This window comes from Sapajus apella, unplaced genomic scaffold, assembly GCF_009761245.1.
Source record: "Sapajus apella isolate SASKATOON/1434 unplaced genomic scaffold, GSC_monkey_1.0 scaffold37, whole genome shotgun sequence".
In the NCBI taxonomy this organism is placed as follows: Eukaryota; Metazoa; Chordata; class Mammalia; order Primates; family Cebidae; genus Sapajus; species Sapajus apella.
The window spans coordinates 14846240-14871509 of record NW_022436977.1 but is presented as its reverse complement, the minus strand read 5'-3'; the positions used below and the strand labels follow the sequence as shown (position 1 = coordinate 14871509).

The 25270-nt window shown below is 40.6% G+C and overlaps 1 protein-coding gene and 1 pseudogene across 1 annotated transcript in view; both read right to left on the bottom strand.

Moving 5' to 3' along the window:
- USP50 (ubiquitin specific peptidase 50) overlaps positions 1 to 24210 on the bottom strand; it is a 55329-nt gene extending 31119 nt beyond the window's left edge. Inside the window, 7 exon segments of the mRNA XM_032297492.1 lie at positions 5264 to 5396; positions 15128 to 15248; positions 15251 to 15269; positions 17489 to 17704; positions 20148 to 20343; positions 21408 to 21602; positions 23885 to 24210. Of these exon segments, the coding sequence (XP_032153383.1) occupies positions 5264 to 5396; positions 15128 to 15248; positions 15251 to 15269; positions 17489 to 17704; positions 20148 to 20343; positions 21408 to 21602; positions 23885 to 23937 (933 nt within the window). The 5' untranslated portion in view covers positions 23938 to 24210.
- LOC116564614 lies at positions 14986 to 15113 on the bottom strand (annotated as a pseudogene).
- Positions 24211 to 25270: the final 1060 nt, after the last annotated feature.

Here is a 25270-nt window from a genome sequence, read left to right as displayed (position 1 = left end):
AAGGAAATAGAAATTAAAACCACATGAGCTATCACTTCACACCTGTTAGATGGCTATTATCAACAAGATGAAAAATAATAAGTGTTGGCAAAGATGTTGAGATAAAGGAATCCTGTACTTTGTGGTGGGAATGTAAATTAGTACAGTCATTATGGAAAGTGGTATAAAGATTTCTCAAAAAACTAAAACTAAGCCAGGTGTGTTGACACATGCCTGTAGCCCCAGATACTTGGGAGGCTGAAGTGGAAGGATCGCTTGAGTCTGGTTCAAGGCTGCAGTGAGCTATAATTGTGCCACTGTACTCCAGCCTGGGTGACGGAGCACGACCCAGTCTCTTAAAAATAAAAAATAAAAAAACTACCAGCAATCTGACTTCTGGATATATGTCCAAACTACTCCCATGCTTATTGCAGTATTATTCACAATAGCCAAGATATGGAATCAAACTGTCAGTGGATAAGTGAATAAGGAAAATGTGGTATATTTGGAATACTATTCAGCCTTTAAAAAGGAAATTCTGCCATTTGCAACAGCATGGATGGAAAGGGAGGACACTATGCTAAGTGAAAGAAGCCAGTCACAGGAAGACAAATGCTGTATGATCTCACTTATAAGTGGAATCTAAAAAAGCAGAACTCATTGAAGTAGAGAGTAGAATGGTAGTTACCGCATGCTAGGGAAGGGAGTGAGGAATGAGAAGTTTTTCATCAAAGGGCATAAGGTTTCAGTGAGGAGGTTTGAGATCTATTGCATGGCAGAGTGACTACAGTCAATAAAATGTATTGTATATTTCAAAATAGCTGAGCAAATTTCAAATGCCTCACCACAAAAAAATAGGTGAGGAATATGTTAGCTTGATTGAATCATTCCACATTGTGTGTGTGTGCATATGTGTGTGTGTGTATAAAACATCACATCATATACCATTAATGTAAAAATTTTTGATTTATCAATTAAAAGTAGTATTATTAAGTTAAAAAGCTAATGTATTGATGGATTAATATAATTAAAGATAACATTGAAGAGAAAAAGCAGCTAGACAGTATGATATCAGATATAGAAAACATGCAAAATAGAGAATGCAAACATTTGCAGAAAAGAATGCATGGGAATAATATACCCCAAATTCCAGGGAATGGGTACATCAGGAAATGGAAGGGAGTGGGATCATTAAAGATACATAAGGGGCTTTTCTTTTACCTATAGTATTATTTTATATTATTATTTTATTTTAGGCAGGGTTTCCCTCTGTTGCCCAGGCTGGAGTGCAATGGCATTATCACAGTTCACAGCAGTCTCAACCTCCCAGGCTCAAGCGATCCTCCCACTATCAGCCCCTCAAATAGCTGGGACCACAGGTGTGCACCACCATGCTCGGCTAATTTTTGTATTTTTTTGTAGAGATGGGGTTTCGCCATATTGCCCAGGCTGGTCTCAAACTCCTGAGCTCAAGCAATCCTCCTGCTTCGGCCTCCCAAAGTGCTGGGACTACAGGTGTGAGCCACTGCTCCTGGCCTGTATTTTATTTCTTAACCTAGGTGGTCAATAGTATGAATACTTAGTTTATTCAGATTTCTGCACCTGAAATATTCATAATTCTAAAAAATACTCTTTCTAGAAACCAATACTTTGAGGAAGGTTGAAGGAGTTAGATACTGTTAGCCTAGGATTGCCATTTTCAAATATTTGAAGGAACATGAATAAGAAAAAGGTATTCTGCTTTGCTAATGCATATGTGCAAGCATTTGTTAACTATAGGCCACATATATATTGCCGTCACTGTTTCAGAAGACAGAATTACGACAAATGGGAACAAACTACAAGGAGGAAGGTAGATTTGGGCTCAATAGACAGAGACATGTTGAACAAAGAGGCAGCACAGTGTCAGAGATGAGAGTAAGACAGTTTGGAGCCAGCCTTCCTGGGTTCAGTGCTTGGCTCTGCTCTTTGCAGGCAGTATGACTTGGGGCAAATTATTTTATTTTTTATTATTATTTTTTTTTAGACGGAGTTTCACTCATGTTACCCAGGCTGGAGTGCAATGGCGCGATCTCGGCTCACTGCAACCTCCGCCTCCTGGGTTCAGGCAATTCTCCTGCCTCAGCCTCCTGAGTAGCTGGGATTACAGGCACGCACCACCATGCCCAGCTAATTTTTTGTATTTTTAGTAGAGACAGGGTTTCACCATGTTGACCAGGATGGTCTCGATCTCTTGACCTTGTGATCCACCCGCCTCGGCCTCCCAAAGTGCTGGGATTACAGGCTTGAGCCACCACGCCCGGCCTTGGGGAAAATTATTTAACCTCTCTGTGCCTGTTTCCCATTCTGTAAAATGGGAATAAGATAGAGTGCCTACCTTGTAGGCTAGAATAAGGATTAAATGGTTATTTATAAAGTGCTTAGAACAGTGCCTGATATATAACAAACACTATATAAATGTTCATAAAATAAACCTAACAAAGAATCTAGCAGTTAAAGAGCCTGACTTGAAAAGCAGCAAACTCTTTAAGGGCTCATGCAACGGCTGGATAACTCTCTTAAGGATGGTGCAGGGGTATCCTTCTCTTCTAGTTTAGAGATGTATGCTTCTTAAACTTAAATATGCACAGAAACCACACAGGGATATTAACATGCAAATTCTAAGCCAGTGAGCCTGAGGTGGGATCTGAGGTTCTTTATTTTTAACAAGTGCCAATGCTACCGTTCTCCACAGGGCCATACTTTGAGTAGCAAAGCTCTAGATGGCTTTATCCCTACTGTCATACATCACAATTTCAAAGATGCTTAGTTTTTGTTGTTGTTTGTGAGACCGAATCTTACTCTGTCACCCAGGCTGGAGTGCAGTAGCCCAATCTTGCTCACTGCAACCTCTGCCTCTTGGGTTCAAACAATTCTCCTGCCTCAGCCTCCCGAGTAGCTGAGATTACAGGCACATGCCACCACACCCAGTTACATTTTTTGTATTTTCAGTAGAGACAGGGTTTCGCCATGTTGGCCAGGCTGGTCTCAAACTCCTGACCTCAAGTGATCAACCCACCTCAGCCTCCCAAGTGCTGAGATTATAGACGTGAGCCACTGTGCTCAGCCTCAAAGATGCTTAGTTCTTATCTCTGATGAATTATCAATTTGCAGCAAATTCTAAATACAGTTTTCTCTCAAAACCAACTTTTGGCCCCATAATTAACCAACAATAGTTTGATTACTAAAACCACTAAAGGACTAAGATTTTTATTTTATTTTTGTAGAGATAGAGTTTTGCCATATTGCTGGGGCTGTCTTGAACTCCTGGACTCAAGTGATCCTCCTACCTCGGCCTCCCAAAGTGCTGGGATTAAAAGCATGAGCCACTGTGCCTAAGGACTAAGTCTAGGACTAAGAATGTATAGGAGGTTTGGGGTGGTGATGTTTTATATAAATATATATATTTCCATAATGCACATAATTACTTTTTTTTTTTTAAGACATGGAGTCTTGCCCTGTCACCCAGGCTGGAGTGCAGAGGAGCAATCATAGCTCACTACAGTCTTTAACTCCTGACCCCAAGCAACCCTTCCACCTTAGCCTCCAGAATTGCTGGAATTATTAATACAAGAGGGACTCACCGAGCCTGGCAATAGTTACAATTTTTATATTAAATTCAGATTTTTGTCATTTGGATTTTCTTTTTCTTTTTTTTTTTTTTTTTTGAGACGGAGTTTCACTCTTGTTGCCCAGGCTAGAGTGCAGTGGCACAATCTCAGCTCACCACAACCTCCGCCTCCTGGGTTCAAGTGATTCTCCTGCCTCAGCCTTTCAAGCAGCTGGGTTAAGACATGCGCCACCATGCCTGACTAATTTTGTATTTTTAGTAGAGATGGGGTTTCTCCATGTTGATCAGGCCGGTCTTGTACTCTTGACCACAGGTGATCCACCCGCCTCAGCCTCCCAAAGTGCTGGGATTACAGGCATGAGCCACTGTGCCCAGCCCTTGGATTTTCTTAAAGCAGAAACATCCATATGAGAAAGAAAAATAGTAAACTATAAGGGAGGCAACTCCTGCACTGCTTGGGAATCTACACTAGAGTCTGCATTTGATGTAATAGAGAAGAGGATGCCACTCTAGATTCCAGAGCAAGGAAGTGAGAGAAGAAAAACCATGTTTGGGAGCAGGATACATTGGAAAGGAGAATGTCAGGGCTCGAAACACAAAATACAGAACTGAAAATTTTGTTAAAGTGTGGATGTACGGTTCTGAGAGCTGCTAATGAGGAAGACCAGTGGGGCTAACATTTTAGAATATATTAATTCAACAATAAGCTGAAGTAGCAAATTAGACTTCAGTGGACTCTGTTGAATCTTACTGGGCTCCAGTGGGAGCCTCAACCATTTGATATAGATACAACTGGACCTCCAGGTACAGTGTGAAATATGAGTATGTTCTGAAACAGATCTTCAACACCGTGATTCAGAACAGAAACCCCTAGTATGGTTTGCTACTTTGGGGATGGTTGGTGTGAGTTCCGGTGACTTGGTCTAAATTATACTCCACTCTTTATTTCCTTCAGGAGATCTTCATTGATTATAGTTGACTGAGAACCATTGGGATCCCAGAGTTTAAGGCTTGGCTATATATAGGCATTGAATCTTATGGCTACTATGTACCTACTGTTTTGGAGCTTTGGCCACAAAGTAGTTCATGGTTATTCAACATAAAGCTATCGGAGGCTGGGCATGGCGGCTGATGCTTATAATCCCAGTACTTTAAGGGGCCAAGGCAGGAGGGTCACTTCAGCCCAGGAGTATAAGACCAGCATGGGCAGCCTAGCCTCTAAATTTACAAAAAAAAAAAAAAAAAAAAAATGGTGGCACATGCCTGTAGTCTCAGCTACCTGGGGAGGATCACCTGAACCCAAGAGTTGGAGGCTGCAGCGAGCTATGATCACACCACTGACAGCACTCCAGTCTGGGCAACAGAGAAAGGCCCTGTCTCAAAAACAGTTTTAAGCTATGAACCAAATTCTGCTGCTGCCCCTAGGGGCACAATTTGCAAGTATCCTTAGATCTGAAATAGCCACTGAGTGGAGAGAAAGTGAAGAGGCAGTGAACAGTACCTTGTATTTCATTGCTCCTCCACTTGTCTAGGTCAAAGTGGAATTTCCTAGTCTGTGTTTTTTAAAAGTAGAACATAAGAGAAGTCAGGGAGAGACAGGAGAAATAGGGATTCAAGCAGATAATTCTAGAGTTTTCTTTAAAATTGAGTTACTTTTAATAGTTTTTTACACACCACCACTGCACAGTGGTTGTATTTAGGATGTTTCCAGAAAATTGGGGAAATATAAAGAGTGAGGTCCAATTTAGTGAGTGGGTAATGAATATCCGTTCTCAGCTTCCTTTTCATTGTACCCTGACTGTCAAACCTGCAGGAATAATACGTGTGTAAAATACAAAGCTTGTGAACCACTCATTAATAAACTCTACATGACAAATTCCAAGTATTTTAAAAGTAATTTCTTGGCTGTGCACAGTGGCTCATGCCTGTAATCCCAGCACTTTGGGAGGCCAATGTGGGTGAATCCCTTGAGCATAGAAGTTTGGGACCAGCCTGAGCAAATGGCAAAACTCCTTCTCTACATAGCTTTTTTTTTTTTTTTTTTCATCTTTTCTTTCTACATAGAATTCTTAACCTGTAGTCCCAGACAGTCAGAAGGCTAAGGTAGGAGGATCGCCTGAGTGTAGGGAGGTTGAGGCTGCAGTGAGCTGTGGTCCAGCACTGCACTCCAGCCTGGCTGACAGAGTGGGACCCTGTTTCTAAAAAAAAAGTAATTTCTTACCAGGCACAGTGGCTCACATCTGTAATCCTAGTACTTTGGGAGGCTGAGGTGGGTGGATCACTTGATGTCAGAAGATTGAAACCAGTCTGGCCAACATGGTGAAACATCATCTCTACTAAATATTGAAAAAAGATTAGCTGGGTATGGTGGTGGATGCCTGAAATCCCAACTACTCAGGAGGCTGAGGCCAGAGAATCACTTGAACCTGGGAAGCGGAGGTTGCAGTGAACCAAGACAGCACTGCTGCACTTCTGCCTGGGTGACAGATCACTTGATGTCAGGAGATCGAGATCATCCTAGCTAACACGGTGAAACCCCATCTCTACTAAAAATACAAAAATTTAGCCAGGTATGGTGGTGGACACTTGTAGTCCGAGCTACTCAGGAGGCTGAGGCAGAAGAATAGCTTGAACCCGGGAGGCAGAGGTTGCAGTGAGCCAAGATTGCACCACTATACTCCAGCCTAGGCAACAGAGTGAGACTCCATCTCAAAAATAATAAAAATAATAATTTCTTGGAAAGATTGATACAGACTTATAGGTAAATTACCTTTTTCTTATCTGTTTAAATACCATATCCACAAGCATCACCAAAATGAGACTGGAATTTTAATCAGGCAGTGAGATCATAAAGATTCAAGCTAAACTAAATCTATTGGGGCAAAAAGAAAGGAACATCCAAGGCACAGCACTGGGGGAAGAGGAAACCCAACTGATAATTCCTGAGGCTTTTGCTCCAGCTGAGACTATTTATTCTAAACAGGCTGGCTCAGCTTTTCCTTATCTTGATTTCAGCACAGGTAGTCTTGGCAATGTCCTGTTTTCAAGCTGAGGGTTGTTTTTTTTTTTTAATGTTTTAATAAGAACATTTTGTGAAAAATCTTTAACATTCTGTATTGTTACATAGATCTTAAGTTCGCAAATCTGGGCTCACATCAGAGTTACTCAGAAGTTTAAAAAAAATTATGTTCATTTTGGAAAAACAGCTGATGTAGGTCTGAGGCTGGGAAATTACTGAGACCGAGACATTCATGTGCCAAAAAGCAAAATACCTTATTTGCAAAAACTAAGGGAATGCCATGTGAACATGCAATTCTATACCTAAGTCTCATCCCAAGAGAAATGAAGACTTAGGCCCACATAACAAGCTATCTGCTAGTGTTTGTAGAAGCTGTATTCCTAACTACTCAAAACTATAAACAACCCAAACGTCCATCAACTGGTGGAGACATAAACAACTATGGTATACTCACAAAAAGGAATAGCACACAGCAATAAAAAAGGAACCTAATGCGTGCAACAACACGTATCTCAAAAGCATCACGCTAAGTGAAAGAAAAACGCTAAAAGCTACACACAGTATGACATAGCACATTCTGGAAAACACAATTATAGGGATGGAAATCAGATTAGCAATTTCTATAGGCTTAGGGTTGGGGAGAAGAGTGACTAGAAAGGAACATGAGAGACCTTTTTGGAGTGATGGAAATGGTCTATATGTTGGTTGTAATGATTACATGACTGCATACCTTTGTCAGAATTCATAGAACTGTGCACCTAAAAAGAATACATTTTGTGTAAGCATACCACAATAAACTAACTAATGGGGGTCCCAGAAGCTGACTTGCAGGGGCTCCCACTCGCCAATTTTGAACAATTTGAACACCAAAAGCAATGACGAGAGACGTCTGGTTTTCAGTTCTACCAGTAAGGAAACTTGGAAGTCACCATTCTGTCCTAACAAGAAGTTAATAGCTAAAAATAGCTTTTGGTTATTTTCCTTCCTCCTGGGAGGAAAGAATTAACTGAAATAAAAATAAACAGCTCTTCTTAGATCTGAAAGAGCAGTGAGGTCACAGGACAAACCACCACCCCCAAAACTGGAAAAACAGACCAGCAAACATAGAGAATCACAAACTTACGAGAGCCAAAACTGCGGAGCAGAAACTTCTGAGGGAACAGGTCTGCATAGGAAAACCCGAATTGCGGAATTGCTGGAGGCTCAGTACAGAGTCTGAGAGTTAAAAATTTCAAGGAACCCAGTCACAGGGGGGCCCACACTTTGTGAGTTTTCTTTCCAGGAGCCCAACCACACTGTTACGGTAAATATTAGAGACAAATATTCTCATGCTTCGGGCAGGAAGAAGGGAAAGAAAGCATTCTGAAATACGCTAGAGCAGCCTCTTCTTAACAACGCCTGCCCACAGGAGAAACTCATCAACCAGAGCCTAGCCTGCTGGGGTTTTATCAGCGCTTAACTAATCTGGGGGAAGGAAAATACGCAACTCCAGCCCACTCTAACCATCCTGTTCCACCAAAGGGGGTGTGGAGGGACTGAGGAGCACTTACGAAGTTCGGAGTCTGGAGGCATAGTTTCATTCAAAGACTGAGACCTCTCACACCTATAATCCTAGCACTTTGGGAGGCTGACGGGGGCAGATCATGAGGTCAGGAGATCGAGACCATCCTGGCCAACATGATGAAACCCGTCTCCACTAAAAATAATAATAAAAAAATTAGCTGAGCATGGCGGCGAGTGCCTGTAATCGCAGCTACTCGGGAGGCTCAGGCAGGAAAATCACTTGAACCAGAGAGTTGGAGGTTGCAGTGAGCCGAGATTGCACCACTGCACTCCAGCCTGGCAACAGAGTGAGACTGCGTCTAAAAAAAAAAGACTGAGACTCACTGACAGAATTACAGAATGCTTCCCCTCCCACTCTGCCTTACACCATGTCATTAAGGTCTATTTACGTCAGGTTCTCTTACCCAGTTCATCATATCTGGCTATCAGGAAAAAATATAAGGTATACTAAAAAGCAGAAGCAGAGTTTGAAGAGACAGTAAGCATCAGAACCAGATAGGGTGTGGGAATTATCAGACTGAGAATTTAAAACTGATTAACACACTAAGGGTTCTAATGAATAAAACATGCAAGAATATATGGTCAATGTAAGCAGAGACTTGGAAATCCTAAGAATGAACCAAAAGAAATGCTAGAGGGATCCTTGTTAGTATAGCGGTTACTTTAAATAAATAAAAAAAAATGCTAGAGGTATCCTTGTTGGTATAGCGGTTAGTTTTTTTTTTGTTTTTTTTTTGTTTTTTTTTTTGTTTTTAAAGCTAGATGTAAAAAAACACTAACACATGAAGAATGCCTCTGATGGGCTTATTAGTAGACTGGACACAGCTGAAGAAAGAATTTCTACTGAGCTTGAGGCACCTCAGCAGAAACCTTTACAACTGAAACGAAGAAAGAAAAGGGACTGGCCGGGCTAAGTGGCTCACACCTGTGTTCCCAGCACTTTGGTAGGCCAAGGTGGGAGGATCGCTTGAGCCCAGGAGTTCGAGACCAGCTTGGGCAACAAAGTCAGAGTGCCCCTACCCCACCCCCAATCTCTACTAAAAAAGAAAAAAGAAAGAAACTAGACTGGAAAAAAAGCGCAACAACATCCAAGGACTGTGGGGCCACTACAAAGATGTAACATCTGCATAATGGAAATGCCAAAAGGAAAAGAAAGAGGACAGAAAAAAACATTTAAACAATAATGACTCAATTTCCCCAAATTAATGCCATACACCAAACCACAGATTCAGGAAGCTCAGAGAACACCAAGAAAGATAAATGGCAGAAAAATGATACATAGGCATTTAATTTTCAAACTGTGGAATATCAAAGATAGAGAAAAAAATCCTAAAAGAAGCCAGAGTGGGAGTCAGGAAAAACCACGCCTCTAGAGGAGCAAACATAAGAATTACAACTAACTTCTCAGAAACCATGCAAACAAGAAAGTGGGATAAAATACTGAAGGTGTTAAAAGGAAAAAACCCACCAGACTAGAATTCTGTACCCTGTAAAATTAACCTTCAAAAGTGAAGAGAAATAAAGACTTCACTGGACAAATAAAAATTGAGGGAAATTGTTGCCAGTAGACCTGCCTTACAAGAAATGTTCAAAGAGGCCAGCCACGGTGGCTGACGCCTGTTTAATTCCAGCAGTTTGGGAGGCCGGGGTGGGTGAATCACTTGAGGTGAGGAGTTCAAAATCAGCCTGGCCAACATGGTGAAACCCTGTCTCTACCAAAAATACAAAATTAGCCTGGCATAGTAGTGCAGGCCTGTAGTCCCAGCTACTCTGGCTGTTGAGACAGGAGAATTGCTTGAACCCAGGAGGCAGAAGTTGCAGTGAGCCGAGATCACACCACTGCCCTCCAGGCTGGGTGACAAAGTGAGACTCCATCTCAAAAAAAAAGAAAGAAAAGAAATTTTAAAAGAAATTCTTTACAGAGAAGGAAAATGATATAGGCCAAACACTTGGATCTACATAAAGAGCACTGAAGAAGGAATAAATGAGGGTAAAATTAAAATGTTTATTTTTATTATTAATTAATCTAACATAACAGTTTACTCAAAACAATAATAGCAACAATATATTCAATTGCATATCCTTATGTATATATCATATATATTCTTTTTTTTTTTTTTGAGATGGAGTTTCGCTCTTGTTCCGCAGGCTGGAGTGCAATGGCGTGATCTCGGCTCACCGCAACCTCCACCTCCTGGGTTCAGGCAATTCTCCTGCCTCAGCGTCCTGAGTAGCTGGGATTACAGGCAGGCGCCACCATGCCCAGCTGATTTTTTGTATTTTTAGTAGAGACAGGGTTTCACCATGTTGATCAGGATGGTCTCGATCTCTTGACCTCGTGATCCACCCGCCTCGGCCTCCCAAAGTGCTGGGATTACAGGCGTGAGCCACCATGCCCGGCCATATTCTTGTATATCTTTATATATAAGTGAAAAGAATAACAGCAATGATACAAGGGAAGCAGCATGGTGTTATTTGAAAGTGGACATAGATTAGTTGTAAATGAATATTGCAAACTCTAGGGCGACCACTAAAAAGAATTTTTTTTTTTTTTTGAGACAGAGTTTCTCTCTTGTTGCCCAGGCTGGAGTTCAATGGCGAGATCTTGGCTCACTGCAACCTCCACCTCCTGGGTTCAAGCAATTCTCCTACCTCATCCTCCTGACTAGCTGAGATTACAGGCATGCACTACCACACCTGGTTAATTTTTTATTTTTAGTAGAGATGGGGTTTCTCCATGTTGGTCAGGCTGGTTTTGAACTCCCCACCTCAGGTGATCCACCTGCCTCGGCCTCCCAAAGTACTGGGATTATGGGCATGAACCACTGTGCCCAGCATCTAAAAAATGTTTTAAAAAATATAACTGATTTGGTAATAAAGGAGAGAAAATGGAGTCTCATAAGATGCTCAGTTAAAACCACAAAAAGCAGGAAAAGAGTGGTAGATAAAAATAGAAACACAAAGAACAAGGGCAACAAATAGAAAGCAGTAACAAATATGACAGATATTTAACCCAACAGCATCAATAATCACTTGGAATGTCAATGGTCTATATACATTAATTAAAAGACAGATTGTCACAGTGAATCAAAAACAAAACTCAATTATATATTATGTACAAGAAACATACTTAAAATATAAAGACACACAGAGACTAAAAGTAAACAGATGGAGAAAAATATACCATCCTACCACTAAGAAAGTGGGAGTAGCTATATTAATTTCAGACAGAGAAGTCTTCAAAGCAAAGAAAGTGATTGAGGTTAAAAAGGGCCATACATAACGATAAAGGGATCAATTTTTCAAGAAGACACAGAAATGCTTAATGTGTATGCACCTAACAACACAGTGTCAAAATACATGAGGTAAAACTGGCTAGGCTTAGTGGCTCATGCCTGTAATCCCAACACTTTGAGAGGCCAAGGCAGGCAGGTCACTTGAGATTAGGACTTCAAGCCCAGCCTGACCAACATGGTGAAACCCTGTCTCTACTAAAAATACAAAAATTATTGTCCCAGCTACTCGGGAGGCTGAGACACAAGAATTGCTTGAACCCAGGAGGCAGAGGCTGCAGTGAGCAAAGACTGCAGCACTGTACTCCAGCCTGAGTGACAGAGCAAAACTCTGTCTCACCAAAAACAAACAGCAAAAAAGGAAAAATTGATAGAACTGCAAGGAGAAATAGACGAATCCACTTTTATAGTTGGAGATATCAACACACCTCAGTCAGAAATGGACAGATGCAGCAGGCAGAAAATTACTAAGGACATAAACTCAATAACACCATCTGTCCATAGAAATAACTGACATCTATAGACTCTTTCACCCAACAACAGCAGAATATATATTATTTTCAAACTCACATGGAACATTCACCAAACCTCCAGCTAGGCTAAATAAGAATAACTTAGACCTTCTGGCCTAAGGTGTGCTTGTTAAAACACACTTTAACAAATTTAAAATAATAGAAAGTATATAATCTCTGCTCTCAGATCACAGTGGAATTAAACTAAAAAGGAAAAACAGAAAGATATCTAGGAAATCCCAAAATACATGGAGATTAAACAACATGCTTCTAAATAACACAAGTCAAAGAAGATATCTTGAAAGAAATTTCAAAATGGGCTGGGCACAGTAATCCCAGCACTTTGGGAAGCCAAGGTAGGCGATTCTCTTTAGCCCAAGAGTTCAAGGCAACATAATGAGTCATCATCTCTACAAAATAATTTAAGAAATTAGCTGGGCATGGTGTCTTACACCTATAGTCCTAGCTACATACCTTTATCCCAGGTATGCAAGGCTGGTCCAACATTGGAAAAATTAATGAAATCTATCATATAATTAGGTTAAAGGGGGAAAAAATCACACACACAAATCAACAGACACAGAAAAAGTGTCTGACAAAATCCAACACCCATCAAGATAAAAATACTCAGTAAACTAAGAATAAAGGAGAACTTCTTCAACTTAATAAAGAATCTCTACAAATAATCCACAGCTAACATCATACTTAATGGTGAGTAAGTAGAAGCTTTCCCACTACAATCAGGAAGAAGACAAGGATGTCCCTCTCACCACTACTTTTCAACATTGTATTAGAAGTCCTAGCTAAAATAAGACAAGAAAATAAAAGGTATACAGATAGGGAAGTAAGAAGTAAAACTGTCTTTGTCTACAGATGACACGATTGTGTATGTTGAAAATCTGAAGGAATCAACAAAAAAATCTCCTGGAAATAATAACAATTAAAGCAAGATTGTAGAATACAAGATTAATATTGAGAAAGCATATTACTCATCAGCTTTAAACAAATGGAATTTGAAATTAAAAACATGGCTGGGCACAGTGGCTCATGCCTGTAATGCCAGCACTTAGGGAGGCTGAGGCGGGCGGATCATCTGAGGTCAGGAGTTTAAGATCAGTCTGGCCAACATGATGAAACCCCGTCTCTACTAAAAATACAAAAATTAATTGGGTGTGGTGGTGCATGCCTGTACTCCCAGCTACTCAGGAGGCTGAGGCAGGAGAATTGCTTGAACCTGGGAGGCAGAGGTTGCAGTGAGCTGAGATTGTGCCACTGCACTCCAGCCTGGGCAACAGAGCAAGACACCATCTAAAAAAAAAAAAAAAAAAATTAAAATTAATTTTAAAAAACACAATACCCTTCACATTAGCACCCTCAAAAATGAGATAGTTATAAAATTAACAAACTATGTACAAGACCTATAGCAGTAAAACTAGAAAATTCTCATGAAAGCAATCCAAGAAGAATCTAAACAGAGAGATACAGTCTATATTCACGGATAAGAAGCTTCCATATTGTCCAGTTGTTAGTTCTTCCCAACTTGATCTGTAAATACAATGCAACCCCAGTCAAAATCCCAGTAACTTATTTTGTGGATATTGACAGAATGATTCTAAAGTTTATGTGGTGAGGTAAAAGATTCAGAGTAGCCAAAACTATACTGAAGGAAAACACAATCGGACTGACGTTACCAAACTTCAGAACTTATTTTACAACCAGAATAGTCAAGACAGTGTGATATTGGTGAAAACAAAATAGAAAAATAATGTTATAGACTCGAGAGCTCAGAAATAGACTCACATAGATATAATCAGCTGATCTTTGACAAAGGAGCAAAGGTAATATACAATGGAGAAAAGATAACCTTTTTCAACAAATGGTGTTGGGACAGCTGGATATCTATGTGAAAAAAAAATCCACACACGGGCAAACCTTACACCCTTCACAAAAATTAACTCAAAATAGATCACAGACCAAAATGTAGAACAAAAAACTGCAAAATTCCTGGAAGATAACACTGGAGAAAATCTAGATGATCTTATGTTTGGCCATGACTTTTTAGATGCAACACCAAAGGCCTACTTTACAAAAGAATTGATAAGCTTAACTTCATTAAAGTCAAAATTTCCTGTTGTACAAAACACTGTTGAGAGAATAAAAAACCAGCATGAACAGAAAAAAAAAAAAAAAAAAAAAAAGACACATCTGGTAAAGAACTGCTCTTGAAAATGCAAGAAATCTGGCCAGGCACAGTGTCTCATGCTTATAATCCAAGGACTTTGGGAAACTAAGGGATGCAGATCACCTGAACTCAGGAGTTTGAGACCAGCCTGGGCAACATGGTGAAAACCTGTCTCCACAAAAAAAAAAAAAAAGAAAAAAAAGTAGCTGGGTGTAGTGGTGGGTGCCTGTAGTCCCAGCTACTCAGGAGGCTGAGGCAAGAGTATGGCTCAAACCAGGGAAGCAGAGGCTGCAAGAGCTCAGATTGCACCACTGCACTCCAGCCTCGGCAATAAAGCGAGACTCTGTTTAAAACAAAAAAAAGAAAAGAAAGAAAGAAAAGAAAATATACAAGCAATCTTATAAAACTCAACAATTAGAAAATCTACAACCCAATTTTTAAAATAGGCCAAAGACCTTAACAGACCTTTACCGAAGTATCTTACCAGCGGCCGGGGGAGCAGGAATGTGTGTTACTAAAGGTTACAGAGTTTCTGTTTGGGTGATGAAGAAGTTTTGGAAATGGTGATGATTGTTGCACAACATTGTGAATAAATAATGCCAATGAATTGTACGCTTAGAATTGCTAAAATGGCAAACTTTTTGTTATACTGTATATATTTTATCATATTTTAAATAATAATGTAATATACCAAGTATTATTGAATTGTACACTCTAAATGGGTGAATTATTGGCATGTGAATTATGTTTCTATAAGGCTGTTCAAAAATATGTGCCCACAAAATGTAAAAATCCATACCTTTATTTTTTATTTTTTTTATTATCAGTCTCTGTAGAGACTGTCAAAAATTGCCAGTGCAATTTTTCAATTAGCAATAGTTGAAAAGTTTTCAATTAGCAATAATTGCGCCTCGGATAAACCTCATTGGCTATGATACTGCCACTGTACAAAGCTAAAAAAATCCATGCCTTTTTAGGTGAAAAACAATTATTTTTGGTGCTTTGGAAATACTGGCCCTCACGGCAGTTTCTTGCTTGGTTTCACAAAAGGAGCAGTGAATTTGGTTGTTTCAGGTTAGTGTGTCCTGTTGAAAAAACATTGGAGATAGTCCTGTTATGGAAAAAAAGGATTTGGTGACCAAATTGGATCAACCACAGCCTGCACTCTCTGTTTCTATTGGAATTTTGCAAATGCTGTGGAAATGTAATCCTCAGTGCTTTTCTCAAAGTCAACAAGTCCAGAAGATAACAGTCTCACTAGCTGGAGCTGGTTACCCATAAGTCCACCTAGAAAGTGTTTCTTTCTCGTTACTGAAATGCAGTTGAGTGCCTACCTCACTTATAATCTATACATCAGCATTTTTTTTTTTTTTGAGATGGAGTCTCGCTTTGTCACCCAGGCTGGAGTGCAGTGGCACAATCTTGGCTCACGGCAACCTCCACCTACCAGTTCAAGCAATTCTCCTGCCTCAGCCTCCTGAGAAGTTGGGACTACAGGCGAGCACCACCACACCCAGCTCATTTTTATATTTTTAGTAGAGATGGGGCTAGGCTGGCCTCAAACTCCTGGCCTCCAGTGATTCTGCCCGCCTCAGCCTCCCAAAGTGCTAGGATTACAGGTGTGAGCCACCATGCCCAGCCTATAAATCAGCATTTTTAACTTTTCTGTTTTTTTCAGAATACTACTGACTTTGCAATTTTCATGAGTGAAATCAGGCAGCTGTTTTATGACATTCATATCATTGCTAAAGTGATCTGGTGACAAAAATGACTCTCAGGGTTTGGGGGTGGCCCATAATAAAGACAGCAGAACAGAGATAAATTAGATCCGATATACACAGGAGATATCCCCAATGTGGCTAGGTGTTTGGTTCTGCAAACGATTAACTGGAAGAAGAAGTGAGCACAGATTTTGTTTGCAGCGGAGCCATTAGCACTTTACTTGAGTATGTGGAATTTCTTTCCAGCAATCTTTAGCAGTTTGAGCTGAGAAATAAAGCCCAGTGCTGAATAAGTAATAGGATTCTATTCTCCAATTCTGGTAAGTGAAACTTTCAGCAATAGATGTGCTATTATAATTTAGGAAGAAAAAATACACATTTGTATAATTCTGCAAGAAAACTTTTTTGGTGTCTGCCCCTTGTTTACTCCTTATTGCTGCCTGCCTTCTACTGCCACCCACCCCATGCCCACATCCCCACTTACAGATGAACTTTTGGCATTACGGTGAAGAAAATTCCAGAGGTAAACCAAGGCACTAGATTCCATTTTCTCTTTCCAAAACATTTCACAGCTTTAGTCCAAAAAATAAGAGCTCAAGACTAAGAGTCTAGAATTTTTTTTTTTTTTTTTTTTTTTTTTTTTATGGAGTCTTGTTCTGTTGCCAGGCTGGAGTGCAATATGCAATCTCAGCTTACTGCAACCTCCCCCTCCTGGGTTCAAGCAATTCTCCTGCCTCAGCCTCCCGAGTAGCTGGGACTACAGGCACGTGCCACCATGCTCAGCTACTTTTTGTATTTTTAGTAGAGACGGGGTTTCACCATGTTGGCCAGGATGGTCTTGATCTCTTGACCTTGTGATCCACCTGTCTTGGCCTCCCAAAGTGCTGGGATTGCGAACATGAGCCACTGCGCCTGGCCTGAGTCTAGAATGTTTTATAGCTAGTTCCCAGTCTGGGCCTTACAGACCCCTCTGGGGTGAGGGAGGGTCATAAACTTTTTGGAAAAAATCGTAAATTTCTTATATGCACAAAGCTATTTCAATAGACTGAATAAATCCCACTATATTTCCAGTTTTATAATCAGATATTTTGTTGAGTGCGTTTAAAAATATAATTGAATTCATAGTAACTTTTGGCCAGTACATCCCTAAAAAAAATACCATCATCATGGACTTCCTCTTTATTTCATTTATTTATTTATTTAGGACAGAGACTCACTCTGTCACCCAGGCTGAAGAGCAATGGTACGATCTTGGCTCACTACAACCTCTGCCTCCCGGGTTCAAGCGATTCTTGTGCCTCAGTCTCCCAAGTAGCTGGGATTACAGGTACCTGCCACCATGCCCAACTAATTTTTGTATTTTTAGTAGAGACAGGGTTTCACTGTGTTGGCCAGGGTGGTCTCGAACTCCTGACCTCAGGTGATCTGCCTGCCTTGGCCTCCAAAACTGCTGGGATTACAGGCATGAGCCATCACGTCCAGCCTATTTCTTTTAAAATTAAAGTTATAAAGCCATCTCTCATACTAAACAAATATAGTAAACAGCCCTGAGAAAACCCAGGGCTGAGAGCATAGCAAGACAAAGTGTCCAGGGATCCCGAATTCCTACCTGAAGGGAGCATTCACATTCGGATGGAATGGGGAGTGACAGGAGAGTGAAAACTTCGTTCTTGTAGGTGCATTTCTCACTCTTTAAACATATGATGCGGTAACTGAGCTGCCCTTCAAACAGCCGGGTGACGATGGATGTCTCAGTGGTAATTGACTTCCTGCAGCATCTCTGAGTAGATCCTTTCTCATATGATCTTCTCCAGGGATAGTGGTACTGAATCAAGGAGCAAATTTCACCCAAATCAATTATTGGTTATTTTAAAAAGGTTGTGGCAACATGGTGAGACTCCATCTCTAAAATAAAAACCAAAACATTAGCCAGGCATGGTGGCACATGTCTGTGGTGCCAGCTACTCGGGAGGCTGAGGTTGGAGGATAAGTTGAACCCAGGAGTTCGAGGCTGCAGTGAACTGTGTTGGCGCTATTGCACTCCAGCCTGGGTGGCAGAGCGAGACTATGTTTCAAAAAAAAAAGGTTTCAATAAAATGATTGATTTTTTTTCTATCAGAATAATACATTGCTACCAGAAACCACTTAAGTTTTAGATTCAGACAATAGAGTAAGATATTCTTGAAAGTATATATATATATATATATATATATTATGTGTGATTTCTGATAATTCAGATATTTTCCCTTTAGGTGAAACAGAGGAATGATGACAGCCTAACTCTGGTAAAACATACATTCATGACCCCATAAGCTACCAGCCTTGGGAGCTAGTTTTTCCTGGGAAGGGGGTAAGCAAGCTAAATTCGTGTTACATCACTCAAGCACATCTAAAGGTAAAATATTAAGAAATCCAATCTTTCCTCTCTCCAGTCCCTTCAGGTTACATTCTGTAGCCTTTTATCCTTTAACTTCTAGAAAATACTTTTTTAAAAGAGTAAATCTTGGCCAGGCATGGTGGCTCACGCCTGTAATCCTGGTGCTTTGGGAGGCTGAGGCAGGAGGATCATTTGAGACTAGGAGTTTGAGATCAGATTCGGTAACATAGCAAAATCCAGTCTCTACAGGGTTAATTTTTTTTTAAAAAAAGATAAAAGATAAGACAGCAAATCTTAAATTCCTAAGGCAGCCTGATTGAACTAAACTTGTGGCCTGGTTTGGATCTAGTTCATACTCAGCAACAGCATTTCTGGAGCAAACCCTGAATTTTCAGTGATTTAAGAACCTCAGTAGAAGATATATTTTCAAGATGCATTAGCTCCACAGATCTTGGCTCACTGCAACCTCCGCCTCCTGGGTTCAACGTATTCTTCTGCCTCAGCCTCCCAAGTAGCTGGGACTCTAGGCACCTGCCACCGCTCCTGGCTAATGTTTTTCTTTTTTGTATTTTTAGTAGAGACAGGGTTTCACTATGTTGCCCAGGCTGGTCGTGAACTACTGACCTTGTGATCCACCCGCCTCAGCCTCCAAAGTGCTGGGATTACAGGCATGAGCCACTTCGCATGGCCCATGAATACCTTTTTATAGTATCTTTTTATTACTCAAAACAAAAAACAGAACTGAAGCCTGCAAATGAGAACAATTAATAGCTATAGTTTGCAATCTTTATGCTAACCATTACCTGGACATTAGAGGTGCAATGAGGTAACATTAGCAGAAGAACATTGCATAAAGTCAAGGACACATTTCAGAGAATGTGGGTCTCAGACCAAGGCTAACTGCAGTGAGTTTTGTAAATAAAGGCAAAACCTCTAGAGTAACTGATGATTTCATGTTTAATGAAGTGTATATACTAATTCAGTGATGAACTCGGGTTAGGCATGTTTGGTTTGAGGATGAAACTTTGCAGGGCATAGATCTGTTGCTTAATCTAATATCAAGCTTAATATTTTCATGGATTTGTAAGTCCTAAGAAAATTCAAGCTAAGAACGTTATTCTATATATTATTTAGCTTAAATTTTCTTGGGACCTACAAATCCATGTTATTTCTCATGAGGAATATATTTTGCACTTTTAAAAACTAGTCCAGTCCGGGTACGGTGGCTCATGCCTGTATCCCAGCACTTTGGGAGGCCGAGGTGGGCAGATCACGAGGTCAGGAGTTCAAGACCAGTCTGACCAACATGGTGAAACCCCATCTCTACTAAAAATACAAAAATTAGCCAGGCATGGTGGCAGTAGCCTATAATCTCAGCTCACTTTCTCTCTCAGTTCTGCCTTTCAGGCTGAGGCAGAACTGCTTGAACCCAGGGGCGGAGGTTGCAGTGAGCCGATATCATGCCACTGTACTCCAGCCTGGGCCATGGAATGAGGCACCATCTCAAAAAACAACAACAAAAAAAAAAACAAAACGAAAACTAGTCCATGCAGCCTTTCTTTACAAAGAAAAGTAGATTAGTGTTTCCCACACCTGACTGACCACTGGAAATGCCAAGTAAGCTTTCCCAAAAGACATTCTAATTCATTACCGTTGGAGTATGTGCCTCAGAATCTGTGTTGTAAAATCTTCCCTAGTGGTTCTATGACAAGTAAGTTTGGTAACTACAGGTACACATTCAAACACTAACTTGAATGTTCTCCATGGAACGTCTAGCACAATGCTTGGCATAAAGTAGACAATATTAACTGAACAAGTAAAACAATGAAAAATGGAAGTTGCTGATAAAGGTGCAGTACTATCTTATTTTAAGGTCATTAATTCTACTCACCTTTTTTAGAGCTTCATGAAGTTCATTTAGGACATAAATCAAGAATTCCTGACCGTCTTGTTGTGTCTTTTTCGTAAATTTTGGGTAGAGTTTGCCAAGAGCTGATAGGAATATTTCTGTTGAGACACAGTCTGAGTCTCCAAGCCACATGTCTGTCATCAGGTAGGCAAAAGCCATGGCAACCTCACTGCAATCGCTTGGAAGAAGAAAGGGATATGATTCTGGCTGATTTAATGAAAAGAAGGCACATAATCACCCAGGCCTGGGAAGTTAGTACCAAAATGAAAAGTGTGGTGTCTCACACCTGTAACCCCAGCACTTGGGGAGGCCAATGCAGGAGGATTGCTTGAGCTCCCAGAAGGTCGAGGTTGCAGTGAGCTGTGTCAATACCACTACTTCACTCCAGCCTGGGTGACAGAACAAGACTCTGTTTAAAAGAAAAAAAAGGGCCAGGTGAGGTGGCTAACACCTGTGATCCCAGCACTTTGGGAGGCCGAGGCAGGAGGATCACCTGAGGTCAAGAGTTCAAGACCAGCCCGGCCAACATGGAGAAACCCCATCTCTACTAAAAATATCTAAAAAATTAGCCGGGTGTTGTGGCAGTCACCTGCAATCCCAGCTACTCAGGAGGCTGATCAACAGAATTGCTTAAATCCAGGAGTCAGAGGTTGCAGTGAGCCAAAATTGCCATTGCACTCCAGCCTGCGTGACAGAGAGGGACTTCATCTCAAAAAAAAAAAAAAAAAGAGGACCAGACTCAGTGGCTAACACCTGTAATCCCAGCACTTTGGGAGGCTGAGGTGGTGGGTCGGGATGGGGGCGGGGATCACCTGAGATCAGGAGTTCGAGAGCAGCCTGGCCAACATGGTGAAACCTCGTCTCTACTAAAATACAAAAAAATGTTAGCGGGGCATGGTGGCATGTGCCTGTAATCCCAGCTACTCAGGAGGCTGAGGCAGGAGAGTGGCTTGAACCCGAGCAGCAGAGGTTGCAGGAATCTGAGATTGCGCCACTGCACTCCAGCCTGGGCAACAGAAAGAGACCCCGTTTTTCAAAAAAAAAAAAAAAAAAAAGGGAGCTGCATTCATTTCTTGGTTGCCCTTCACACTTTTACTACTTTTACTTACCCTAGCATGTTACCTGGGAAGACACAACCTCTACTGACCTGTTTAGCCCTTACTGGGGATTCCAGAGTTCCTTCTCTAACCTCACCTGTACGTGGGTTTAGGGCTGGGCTGCAGGGAATGCAGATGGTCTTACTTTTGAAGAGCAGTGATGTACTTTCCAGAGAGGAAGTATTCTACCAGTGGCGAGATGCTTCAGAGACACTGTAAGATGGCATTCATGTAGCATGTGTTGCCCAAGTTCCTCAGGCCAGTGACTCCCTGAAAATGGGGCTGGTTCCCATCAGCCTCCTTAACTGGAAGGGTATCATAGTAATCTGTGCACTCTGTGCTGTGTTGGTGCCACATGGAAAGAAAGGGTTTTGAGAGAACAAAGTATGTACAAATGACAATAAGCCTCTCCTACCATTATGAAATAAAGAAGAGTTCTTAATAAGACTTCCTCCAAACACATTTCCTACCAAGGACAGAATTATTGGTACTTGGAGTCTAAAAATGCATTATGGCAGAGCATGGTGGTTCGCACCTGTAATCCCAGCCCTTTGGGAGGCCGAGGTGGGAGGATTGCTTGAGGCCAGGAGTTTGAGACCAGCCAGGGTCACATAGTGAGAACTTGTCTCTATTAAATAAATTAAATTAAATTAAAAATAAAATTACATTACTCAGACCAGAACCCTGAACAAGTGTCTGAAGCCAAAAAAGACAGATAAAAAGTTCTTTCTAAAACCAAAGCAAGACAAGAGACAACTTGCTGGGCAAGTAATTAAATACAGTTAATAAAACAATAGCTATCAGGTCATGAGCATGGCACTATTTAAGTACTTAACATGCATTTTCCCATTAAATCTTTCAACAATTGTGTAAGGTAGGAACAATTATTTTTATATTCCATTTTACAGATGAGATATCAGGTTTAAGTGATTTAGTCATGGGGTGTGTGGTGGTAATGTAGAAAAAAGAAATATCTACCTACCTGTTTACCTCCCTCCCTCTCTCCCAATGTACCTATTTGGATTTATGTATAGTAAGATTGTCTATATATATGTGATGTATATATGTGTATATTTGTGTATATACGCATATATGGTATATATATTGAAAGCATAATATATACACATATTAAGAGCATGCATATACATATCTTAAGAGCACATATATACATATATATGTATGTATATAGCTATTTACATATAAACACACACATACATACATACATGGGGAGGAGAGAGAAAGAGCATAGACTTTGTAAAAATATAGATCTTGCCGGGTGCAGTGGCTCACGCCTGTAATCCTAGCACTTTGGGAGGCCGAGGTGGGTGGATCTCCTGAGGTCAGGAGTTCAAGACCAGCCTAGCCATCATGGTGAAACCCCATCTTAAAATATACATATATTTTAAGATATATATATATATATAAAGATATATCTATATATATAAGATATATCTATATATATATTTATCTAAATATATAAGATATATCTATATATATATGCTATATCTATCTATATATATAAGATATATATATCTATATATATCTTAGTTTAAATCCCAACTATGCCATTTACTAGTATTAGGATCTGGGATTCTATACCTGTTCCTCATCTATAAGAAAGGAATAATGCCATCTGCCTTATAGGATGGTTGTGAGGATTACGCAGGTATCATGAAAGGTATTTGGCACAGATTAGTCAATAAATGATAACTTTAAAACTTTTTTATTTTTAATTTACTTTTCTTTCTTTTTTTTAAATTTGATCTCATGAGAACCTAACTTAAAAATTTTTTTTAAGTTACTGGTCTAGGATGTCCTTCTCAGTAAGCTCCAGGATTAGAGTGTTCATGTGAATCGGTCAGACCTGCCTGCACAGAGAGAACACTGAGGGTTCTGAAGGGGGCCTCCTTTCCCTGCACAGAGCTTCCTTTTGTAATTTTTTGTATTGTGCCAGGCAGCCCAGTATCTTTGTCCTCTTGAATTTTTCTTTCCACATATTGTATCTAAAGTTGGGGCTCCATGAGACAGTGACCTCCCTCATACATACTTTTAAGTACAGTTACGCCAGTTTGAAAGTGTTCATTGTTACAAAAATGGTCATTTTCACTTTTTTTTTTTTTTTTTTCTGAGAAAGAGTCTTCTGTCACCCAGGCTGGAGTGCAGTGGAGTGATCTCGGCTCACTGCAACCTCCATCTTCCTGATTCAAGCAATTCCCCTGCCTCAGCCTCCTGAGTAGCTGGGATTACAGGTGCATGCCATCATGCCTGGCTAATTTTTTTGCATTTTTAGTAGAGACAGGGTTTCACGATGTTGGTCAGGCTGGTCTCGCACTCTTGACCTCGTGATCCATCCGACCCGGCTTCCCCAAGTGCTGGGATTACAGGCGTGAGCCACCGCGCCCGGCCATTTTCACTTTTACTCACTGGTATCACAGGAGGTTCTAGACTGTCACCTTTCAGGAAGGACCTGTATTTATTGCCAAGATATTAGGCACAATCTTCCCTTCTTTTGAGGGGACGGGAGAACCCTTCTGAATGCAGCATGTGTCCCCTGATTCCTCGGAGCATGACTCTTCCCCACCACTGGGCTTATCTAGAAAGCTGTAATAGGTCAAAGCTCACAGGACATAGTAGATACTGAAGTCATCTGCAGGGGGAGACCACTGGGAAGTCATTTTAATGGAAACTACATTGAATTTTCACTTCTATTCTGGAGCTAAATCTGTTCCTTTCAACTTCATTTCTCTGAGTCTGTTAACGCTGGCTTTTTGTTTTAAACAATTGATATGCTGCTCCCTCTTCCAGAGCTGCAAACTGATTTTCACCTGTATCAAGCACCACTCTAACTTGGATTTTCCATACATCATAATCCTTTCCATCACCTTCAAGATTCTAGCATGTTGCCATGAGACACTGTTACTTGGTTGTCTGAAATATGTAATCCATGACATAAATGGAACCAAAGACAAAAACCACATGATTATCTCAATAGATGCAGAGAAGGCCTTTGACAAAATTCAACAGCCTTCATGCTAAAAACTCTCAATAAACTAGGTATTGACAGAATGTATCATAAAATGATAAAAGCTATATATGACAAACCCACAGCCAATATCATACTGAACGGGCAAAAGCTGGAAGAATTCCCTTTGCAATCAGGCACTAGACAAGGATGCCCTCTCTCACCACTCCTATTCAATGCAGTATTGGAAGTTCTAGCCAGAGCAATCAGGTAAGAAAAAGAAATAAAGGGTATTCAATTAGGAAAGGAGGAAGTCAAATTGTCTCTATTTGCAGATGACATGATTGTATATTTAGAAGACCCCATCGTCTCAGCCCAAAATCTCCTCAAACTGATAAGCAACTTCAGCAAAGTCTCAGGATACAAAATCAATGTGCGGAAATCACAAGCATTTCTATATACCAATAACAGACAAACAGAAAGCCAAATCAAGAACGAACTGCCATTCACAATGGCTACAAAGAGAATAAAATGCCTAGGAATACAACTAACAAAGGATGTAAAGGACCTCTTCAAGGAGAACTACAGACCACTACTCAACAAAATAAGAGAGGACACAAACAGATGGAAAAACATTCCATGCTCATGGTTAGAAAGAATTAATATTGTGGAAATGGCCATACTGCCCAAAGTAATCTATAGATTCAATGCTATCCCCATCAAGCTACCAATGACCTTCTTCAGAATTGGAAAAAAACACTTTAAACTTTATATGGAATCACAAGAGAGCCCGCATAGCCAAGACAATCCTAAGCAAAAAGAACAAAGCCGGAGGCATCACAGTGCTGGCCTTCAAATACTACAAGGCTACAGTAATCAAAACAGCATGGTAGAGAGAGATCCAAGATAGCTGATCACTAGCAGCTCGGGATTGTAGCTCCCAGTGAAAGTGCAGAGAACGGGAGGACGCCACACTTTCAGATGAATTTTTGTTGCTCATGCACCAGGAGATTCTCAGCGGAGGAGCCCTACGAGTCGCCAGCATG